The sequence below is a fragment of the Mycetomoellerius zeteki genome, unplaced genomic scaffold (assembly GCF_001594055.1).
Source record: "Mycetomoellerius zeteki isolate Tzet28-1 unplaced genomic scaffold, Tzet1.0 scaffold203, whole genome shotgun sequence".
Lineage (NCBI taxonomy): Eukaryota > Metazoa > Arthropoda > Insecta > Hymenoptera > Formicidae > Mycetomoellerius > Mycetomoellerius zeteki.
The window spans coordinates 52,017-61,606 of record NW_017256991.1 but is presented as its reverse complement, the minus strand read 5'-3'; the positions used below and the strand labels follow the sequence as shown (position 1 = coordinate 61,606).

Sequence of the window (9,590 nt, the reverse complement as noted above, 5' to 3'; positions counted from 1 at the left end):
CTCGCCCAATGCTTCGAAGAGTTTGTAGCGTCAAGTGGACCGCAGCCAACGTGGCAATAGAAGAAAGAAGATTGGACGAAAAAGATTGGAAAAACATAAAATTGGAAATACGCTTTAGTAAGTTTGTCTTCTCTCTTTAATTTTTAGAAAGAGAAAACAAATCTAGAAAGGTTTATATACATCTCATATTTAAAAATATATATATATATATATACATGTATAAAAGATAATTTTAATCACACGCACGCACGCACGCACGCATAGTGCGATCTTATATTTAAGATCATTTTTTAAAATATAATTTGAAATGAATTTAAAGTTCCAACCAATGAAATGGCTCCTCGAAATGAAATCTAAGACTAGAGTAACCAATCGTCATTCTTGAAAAATTTATCGTGTAACATGTATGGCAAATAAAATAGCTCAGCTGACATATACATGGTATATGTCATGGTGGAAGTGTTTCTTTCATCATGACGCAGCCCAACATATAGCAGTAAGTAGAACGTAAACAACGCACATTGCGGAAAAACACATTGCAATTTAACCGGATTGATTTTGTTAAGAAAGTAGATGGAAAAGAAGAGAAAAAGCGTGAATCAATAGTTTATTGTCGTTATATAATAAAATGGAGCAATTGCGTTCCTTGAACAGAACAGTCAATATAACCGAGCCGATATTGGCAGAGGACAGTACGTTTTCTACAATAGCGTTATCGCTGAGGGCAGTGTTAGAACAATTGGATGAAAATGCTAAACACCACGATTATCTTGTTGCCTTACTGCTTGTTCTGTTGGCAGAGTCCGGATTTGGCATTTCGTCCGCTTCTGATACTCCAAAATGGTAATATAAATTTGCAACACACACACACACACACACACACGCGCGCGCGCGCGCGCGCATATAGTATTCAAAAATTAAAAGAAATAATATCTATTCGCTCCTATGCGTAAATCAAAGCTAAAAACAAATGATATAAGCAAGGTCATCCCAGATTAATAACGAGCATAAAATAAAATGTATATATCCTAAATTTATTAATTATTCAAAAGAATTTTCCTAAGATATGTTCCAGATTTTACTTAGCCCTCTTCAGTCATAGAGCCCTACCCATATATCCAATTACAGCACATGGATAAATTATACATCAAACGTCAAGGTTCCAAACGGAGTCTGCACTTACGAAAATCTCTCAAAAAGTCGTATACATTTCGTTTTTCTCACAATTTCCTCTGATCCGGATGTTTCCGATTTCGTCATTAAAGCAACGAATTCCTCGATCGTTAACGGGAAACTCATTTATAGTCACAAAAATTAAAAATCATTGAATCGTATCACTCTTCTCACATCCAAATTCGATTTTCATAAACTATGAAAATGTGGTAAAAGTTGAGAAAGAATAATTCTATAAGTAAAATGTTCATATAAAATTATTTGTTATGCTGTTAACAATATCTTGTCCTGATGACTGACTAGTGACGATTGTCACTATACATGTATATATTATTGCTTTTGATTATTTATTAATCTGCATGTTACAGGGAGCAAAATACAAGATTAGTTTATATACCTAAAAATTGGAAGTCTCAAGAAACAGGAGTGTATGAAATATATTTGACATTGCGTAATGTAGATCACATTAGATCAAAATTAATTGTGATAACTTGTGGTGATAAATTGGTACTTAATATATTGTCGCATATACGAGATGTGAAGCTTTATAGCATGGTTGTACAAACATTAAAGTATGTGAATCCATACACAAATAATTTGTGTCATCGATATATAAATCTCAAAGAGATATCACATAGGTACGAACGATATGATTTTGTTTATTGTACTATATGTATTCTTATTATTTGAATTTTTGTATTTCAAGGTATGCAATAGTAGAATGTATCATCTTTGTGTGTGTGTGTGTGTGTGTGTGTCCTCAGTAAATTGAGTATGCACAAAAGAAAAAATTTACAATATATATCATATAAAACTTTTAAAAAATTTTGTTTAAGTTTTTTACAATATATTCTAAAAATCTTCTATTTTGTGCATATTTTTTTTCAATTCACTGAATATTAATTATCTCAAATTACCTGAATTTGGAATGCACTCATTCCTTCCGTTTGAATGGAATTCCTTCTGCCATTAAAAATTTCTCTTATATATGTACACAATGAATAGAACCAGGACTCAAATTTTAATCTTTTGATAGGCAATTAGTCTGCTAAACTATTCCATTTGTGCCTATATGTCTATTGCCTAGTTTACACCTGTACCATTTTTATTTCTATTTAATAAATATATTAAGTATTAATATATTTATTAAATATATAAGCTTACAAAATGATTTTTTCAGATTTAAAGACAAATTAGTCATGCCTTTGCGCACAGACATATTGTTAGTAGTAAATTTGATGGGTCCTAGTTTGGAGAGTCTGCCAATAGAATTACGTACAAAAATCGCAAATATGTTGACTATGGAATAATTTGGACATTTGTCAATACGCTCTAAGAAATTTTATAATTTCTTCCAAAAATCAAAAGGAAATTGTTAAAAAAAAGGAATTAATAAGATATCCTGATAATCTTATAGAATATAAATAAAAAGACAAAATAAAAAAATAAATAAATAAAAAGGTGTGTGCATAAATTTCTGTTAATATCTTTGAGAAAAGATCATTTGATTTTTAACAGTATATCTTATTTTTTTTATCTTTTTAAATAGTAATAATGCAATAATAAAAAAAATCACGTAAATAATTTAGTATTACACATTTAAAAACGCAAAAAAGTAAAATGAAAAAAAATTGTTTCTTACATTTTTTTTAAATCTTAACATAAGTGATTATATTAATCATTCTATAATTATTCTTAGCTTTTGTTGATGGGACAGTAGTGATAAGTACTTGGAATTATTAAAACAAATTTTTGCAGTACTTTTTGAGGTTATGTAATTCAAACGAACGGCTTTTTAAGGTTAAAGGAGCATTTATATATGAGGAAAATGTAAACTTATATCGTAATTGGTAAAGTTCAACATAATGCTTTCAATGCTTTCATTTGTAACGACTTGATGGATGCATATGTACCACAATAGTAAATTTAAATTTAACTTTTATGGTAAGTGGCAGCACAAATACTGTATAAATCATTGTACTGAACTTACTGATTACGCCATAAGTTAACAGTTATGGCCTGCATAAATGCTCCTCAAATCTGTCGAATAAACACAAGTGTGAAGTAACATTTGGAGGTTATGAAAGGTTATACGATCCCAGAAATAGTTTTTCGAGTTTAGACATTTTCAATGCTGTATAAAGTAATTTATAAAGTGCGTGAATATCTTGTTTTATTAAGTATTTTCGTTTACTTAATGTAATTACCACAAATAAATAAATAATCACAAAAACATGACCAAAGACAATAATCTGCAGCGAAATGTGTTAAATCAAGACTATTACCTGGCGAATATTTGATACTGTTTTAGGTATTGTAAATCATTATATTGAAGAGTCTTAAATTTTAATATCACGATGAATACAGTGACGACGGAGGAAGAGAGAAAGATCTTTCACTTTTTAAAATCTCAAGGTTGCTGTTTGAGATGTTGTTTTCGTTTCATTGGATACCGTACGTCGGAATGTTATTGTAAGCCTTACGAATTTGCGGCACAGGTAAGAAATGTTAAAAGAAATGAGTAATGTCGAATATCAATTTCAATAAGATGATTTGTTCAAATTTATTATATCAATATTCTTCATATTTCAATAAATCTGAACAAAAAACTGTATTAAATTTACAATAAATGTATACAGTATTAATTTACATAAAAAGGTATAAGCAATTTTGAATATTAATGAAATAGTTTATTTTAAAAAAGATTGTGAACAAATAATTTTGTTCATAAACTTGATTTGACACTTATATCTTAATATCAATTACAGCTGAGTTATGCAGATATAAAAGATATAAAAGACGATGCTTCTGTGGAAGAAACAACTTGCATTGCATGTTTAGGAGTTCTTCAGGATAAGGCACAAAAGAACGTAGTTACAAAAGTAAAACATTCACAACATATATACACAAACATACACACAACTCTATATACATTCTGTTTAATTTTATTGACGTTCAATTAATTCCTTCAATTGTTTGCAGATAGCAGAAAAAGTAAAGGAGAAAGATTATGACTGTATGACTTTCACATGTGCATTAACTGTTCCTGTATCAGTAAAGCTGAGAGAACACATATTATACGCTTACATGTATCAAGAGATGGATATTCATAAATCAATCTTAAGTACTCTTAAAACAAAATTACAAAATGTCAAAGATATTTGGAAATCGTTTATAATTCCTCAACTCGAACAAGCTACAGGAAAACGTGCAGATCTGTCGACACCATCGCCCTTTCTCATCGAAGTCCTCTTAATGTATGCCGACGACGAAATGATATTTAAAGAATTGTACGTATATTTTTAAAAATTCATATAATTAGAAATGTGAAACTGTGATTGTGTGTGTGTATGTATGATGATATAGATTATATAGATATTCTCTAGATTAGAGAAAATTGCTTTTTATGCATTTTGAGAACTACTTGTTTCCATTTGTAGAATAAATGAACATAAGAGAGGCGATAATAAACGGAAAAAGAGGAAATGCAACGATAATAAATTTAGTAGGAAGGATGTTGATACTTTACTGATCGAAATGACAGATGAGCAACTCATACAACATTTTACGATCTCGCAAATCATACCGAAAACGTTCGTTCATGTTAATGATGTTTTATGTTCTCATAGCAGCATTTTCATAGGAGGTATCGATGTGAACTTAAATGATAGCAAATTAATCATTTACAATACACCATGAGATCTCTTTACAATTTTAAAATTTCAGGACGTTACAATAAACTCTCTAGAAAACTCAGCCAGACTCCGTGGTTCATAAACGGTGAGAAAAAAGTGGAAACTTCGGTGCAAGATTTGCTCTGCAATCCCATCGCAGAAATGGTAAAAGCAGAATGTATGTTTTGACTATATTTACTGATGTTATATTTTTTTTTTTCAACAATGCTATCGACATATTTACGTTTGCACAGCGATAAAATTTTTATCGTCAGGAAGAGAAGACGTCGATGTCAGAAATATATACGGTGGTCGACCATTTGCTATCGAACTGTTGAATCCTCGTATGACGAATATCACGAAGGAACTATTGACGTGTTTGACCAGTAGTATCAATCAATCGACTAAGCAGGTTCAAATAACATCGAATTTAAAAGTTCTTTCAAGGTATACTTTTTCAAAATCTAATTAAAATAATGAGATTAAAAAATACAATGTAATACATAAAATTAAATAATAAGAACGATCGCGTTGATAAATATAAAATTAGATTAAAAAAGGAAATTCAATTAAATAAGAAAATTGTATCAAATATCTACTTCCAGGTTTGATTTGAAGAAGCTTAAGGAAGGTGAGAATGTTAAAACGAAGTTTTATCGAGCGCTATGTATCTGTCGAGACGTGAGTAGCGGTTTACCGCAATTGGGACATCTGAATGAATTGGAAAACGTTAAAATTATTCAAAGAACACCACTGAGAGTGCTGCACAGGCGACCATTGAGTCCGCGAACGCGTATAATTTACAAAATGCGCGCGCGTTGGGCAAAACCGTACGAACTGAAGAAATTGTTATCCACTGCCACAGAAAGTACTGACGCATTTTTTGTTCTCGACGTTAAAACGCAAGCAGGTACATATGTAAAAGAATTCGTACACGGAGATTTCGGTAGAACCAAGCCGAGTTTGTGCGATTTTCTTAAAACCGAAGTGGACATTGTCGCATTAGATGTCACGGGTATCAATTTAAAATGGCCGTAACGCGAGTCTAAATATTATTTAACTAAATAAAAAAGAAACTACAATAAAAGTATCGAATATAAAATATGTGTTGTCAAGTTGATAAAAAATAATGTCCCTTTTTAGTTTAAACTTTCAATTTAGGTAAATCTTTGTGTTGTACAATCCAGGGATGTCTTTTAACCTCAGCCAAGGAAATTCGCTCCGAACTTTTTTTCTTAATCAGCTGCAAAAATACATTTTTATAAATAAAAAAATCTTTATAATGTGTATTCTGATATAGAGATATATGAAGTACAATTGATACCTTAGATATAAGATCTTTGGCTGCAGGTTTAATCTGTTCTGGCCACTGTATAGTTATAGTTTTTATTTTCGCGTATGTTTCTTGTGTGGTACCGCTTAAGAAAGGTGGCTGCCCCGTGAGAAACTCATAACAAAGAATTCCTAAGCACCAATGGTCAACATAGAAATCATAAGTCTGTCCCATTACCATCTCCGGTGGTAAATAATCTAATGTTCCGCACAATGTGTCTCGTCTGAAAGAATAAATTTCGATTTAGCTCTTAAACTATTTGCAATAAAATTAAACTTGTTAAATAAATACTTTCTTCGAAATTATAAGCGTTGTACTACTTTAAAAAATGAGTTTTGGGCTTACTTTGCGGATGGTGCGTGTACAGACCAACCAAAGTCTGCGAGTTTTATATCTCCGTTATATGTAAGTAATAAATTCTCAGGTTTTATGTCTCTGTGAATTACACTGTTATTATGGCAAAATTCCAAAGCGTCGGCTACTTGATAGGTATATTTGGCAGATCTGATGAAATAATATTGACTGAATAATTCTTAAATTATATATAATGGTGGATGTTTTAGGATTACAAATACATACAAATGCTCGCTGAATCTCTCGTTCGGTTGACGTTTCAATTCCTTGTACAATTCGCCCCTGGCAGCAAATTCCAATACTAAATAAATTCTCTTGTTATCATGAAAGTATGTTAATAGTTGAAGAATATTTGGATGTCTGAAAACAGGTAGACACAAGATGATAATTATATGAAGAAAATATTTAACATTTTCAATACATGGTATCCATATATACCTTAAATGTGATTGTATTTCAATTTCTCGCATTACTTGTTTTTCCACACGTCCTTTTATCAATTCAACTTTATATAATGTCTTCAGGGCAACCATATATTGGGTGGTCTTCTCCCTGGCTAAATATACACGGCCAAACTTTCCTCTCCCTAATGGCGATCCAATTTCAAAATCCTCTAGGCTCCATTGGTAAGGTCTATTTAATGTTAATAAATTCTATTCTATAGAAATTCATGAACAAATTTAAAATAACATTAACTAATATTATTAATTTAATGTGAAAATATTTAATATTTAAAAATCCAATATGATGTTGATTACTTATTAAAAACTATATTTACATAACTGTATAATTATAATACATCTATTTTTTCAGCTAAACTTCTTGAACAATTTTTTTTTTCTCTTTATATATGGAGAAAAAAGAAAAAATAAACGGTGCAAGAAGTTCAATTAAAAATACAGATTTAATGTTTAGTGCAATTATGTTTATATGTATATACTTTCTGCCCCTGTAATTGCTGGCATGCTCCTGCATCTTACGCTCTACATTTTTAACAGATTCTTTAAATTCGGCAGGCACGGTTGATGGTAAAAATTTATTCATATAATCCATTATAGACAATACGAGAATTGACAATGGAATTAATGTAGAACCAACGTTATGTTTACTGTATCTATGTTTACAATATTTAAGTCACTGGAAAAAATGTTATACAAGACATATATAAATTGCTATGTGTGTATTTCTTATCATTTATAAAAATATTAATTACGAATATTATAAAAAGATCATTAACAAACATATGTCCAATTGTTAACATTTTCTTTTTTATATAGATAATAAAATCAAACACAAAATGATAAAATATCACAAGTTTATATCATAATAAAAAGAAATATAAATTATTTCACTTAAATGTAAAATGAATGAATAGCATTGACATGTGACATATTTGTATAAAATTATAGAGAACAATATATTAAACTTAAAAAGTACCATAGATGTAGATGACTTGGGACAGTGCAGGTAACTTGGGGCAGCATGTATTTTTGTTAAATTTAATAGTGGTATCTCTATTCATGAGTCTTTAGAGAGAAAATTTAAATTTTCTTTAGTGACTCATGGATTCCATGATTGAATTTAACAAAAGTACAAGCTGTCCCAAGTTACTTACACTGTTCCAAATCACCTACATTTGCGATATCTAAGTAAAAATATGCTGTTATTAAAAAAGAAAATGATAAGATTAGGAATTTCTTCAGGCATTTGTCAGATGTCCAAAATTCTTCAAGAAGGATTATTAGTATAACATTACCTACCATTCACTTATATTAAATATAAATATAGAAACGTCGGTGTAGTCTTAAAATACAATAAGCGTTGGGAGACGCTAATAAAGATTCAACTTGTTCAAATGAACAACAATATACGCTTCATAAGACCAGCCAGTTTAGGCATCTCGATAACTGTCTTAACTGACATGTTTCCCCCGCATTTGAACACTTTGAATTTTCAATGAAGACCTCTCTCGGAACAGCTGCGAACTACATATTCGCATTTTTGGATGCATTCATGCGGGATCTACAATGACCTAGAGTCCCTCTATACTAGGGCTGCGTTCGGAAACATCACCCGAGTGCCCTCAAGTATCGTCTTATCCTTGTTTAACACTGAGTGAATAACAAGGATAAAAAGATACACGAGGACACTCGGGTGACGTTTCCGAACGCAGCCTTGTATAAGGATTCTACAATGACCTAGCTTGCTTTCCAGCAAGGGCCTGTTCTTTTTGGCTGAATTTTTGCACCAGTTCATCTTTCTTCCTTTTCTCTCCAAGAAGAAAGAAGAGGAAGAAAGATGAACTGGTGCAAAAGTTCAGCCAAAAAGAACAGGCCTAAGGACATAATCAGACACTGAGCTCTTGAATTTGTTTGGTCTATATTTTTAGTTCTAACGGAATATGCCAACAGGATTCAAGCGCTCACTGAGCGCTCAGTGAGTGGTCGTAGTACTGAATGCACCCATTGTGTAAAGACCATCACACGAACAAAATTTTTAATCGTAATCGTAAGGCCGTAAGCAAATCGGCCAATCACAATCGAGCATTTTAAAACGCGAGATCGTAATTTTGATTGTGATTGGTCGATTTGCTTGCGATCTTATGATTACGACTAAAATTTTTGTACGTGTGATGGCCTTAACACAGTGTCTGACTGTGGCCGATATTCATAGTCAGATCTTAAATCTTTAAAGCTGATTCTACATTAGTCGCATCGCGGCGTCGCAAGCGTTGCGGTCCAATCAACGTCAGGCTAGCTCGACTCTGATTGGACTGCAACGCTTGCGACACGCTTGCGACGCTGCGATGCGACTAATGTAGAACCAGCTTAAGATAGTCTTAAGTTCAGCCCTGAGATATCATGAACCAATCAGAGAGCCGCATTAGCGTCTTAAGACATTACTTAAGATGGTCTTGAAATAAGAACCGACTATGATTACCGGCCTGTGTCCTTGCTGGAAAGCAAAGCTAGTTTACATCGTGCACTTGATACGGCTTGCTTTCCAGCAAGGACACAGTCAGACACTGTGTAACACAGTGTCTGACTATGTCCTTG

At 31.8% G+C, this 9,590-nt stretch overlaps 3 protein-coding genes across 6 annotated transcripts in view; 2 read left to right on the top strand and 1 right to left on the bottom strand.

Moving 5' to 3' along the window:
• Positions 1–320: 320 nt before the first annotated feature.
• On the top strand, positions 321–2,555 carry LOC108722429 (uncharacterized). The gene is made up of 4 exons (XM_018447539.1): positions 321–496; positions 567–843; positions 1,542–1,811; positions 2,354–2,555. The coding sequence occupies exons 2-4, from the start codon at positions 629–631 to the stop codon at positions 2,481–2,483; spliced, it is 615 nt and encodes a 204-aa protein (XP_018303041.1). The 5' UTR covers positions 321–496; positions 567–628; the 3' UTR covers positions 2,484–2,555.
• Positions 2,556–2,888: 333 nt separating this feature from the next.
• Positions 2,889–5,930, top strand: Pus10 (Pseudouridine synthase 10). Of its 2 annotated transcripts, XM_018447543.1 has the most exons (7): positions 2,889–3,671; positions 3,942–4,055; positions 4,156–4,463; positions 4,614–4,819; positions 4,900–5,025; positions 5,102–5,294; positions 5,453–5,930. In XM_018447543.1, the coding sequence occupies exons 1-7, from the start codon at positions 3,531–3,533 to the stop codon at positions 5,883–5,885; spliced, it is 1,521 nt and encodes a 506-aa protein (XP_018303045.1). In that variant the 5' UTR covers positions 2,889–3,530; the 3' UTR covers positions 5,886–5,930. The 2 variants fall into 2 exon arrangements, with proteins under 2 accessions (XP_018303045.1, XP_018303046.1); XM_018447544.1 differs by lacking the exon at positions 2,889–3,671 and having other exon boundaries at positions 4,011–4,055; positions 4,160–4,463.
• Positions 5,923–9,590, bottom strand: part of aurB (aurora B) — a 16,993-nt gene continuing 13,325 nt past the window's right edge. The window contains exons 1-6 of one of the 3 annotated variants that reach the window (XM_018447547.1): positions 7,475–7,688; positions 6,973–7,167; positions 6,760–6,894; positions 6,526–6,684; positions 6,172–6,403; positions 5,923–6,090 (exon numbers count right to left, since the gene is read on the bottom strand). In XM_018447547.1, the coding sequence (XP_018303049.1) occupies positions 5,992–6,090; positions 6,172–6,403; positions 6,526–6,684; positions 6,760–6,894; positions 6,973–7,167; positions 7,475–7,587 (933 nt within the window). In that variant the 5' untranslated portion in view covers positions 7,588–7,688 and the 3' untranslated portion in view covers positions 5,923–5,991. Of the gene's footprint in view, positions 6,091–6,171; positions 6,404–6,525; positions 6,685–6,759; positions 7,168–7,474; positions 7,689–9,590 lie in introns of those variants that run through there. The other 2 variants (XM_018447546.1, XM_018447545.1) reach the window with 2 other exon arrangements.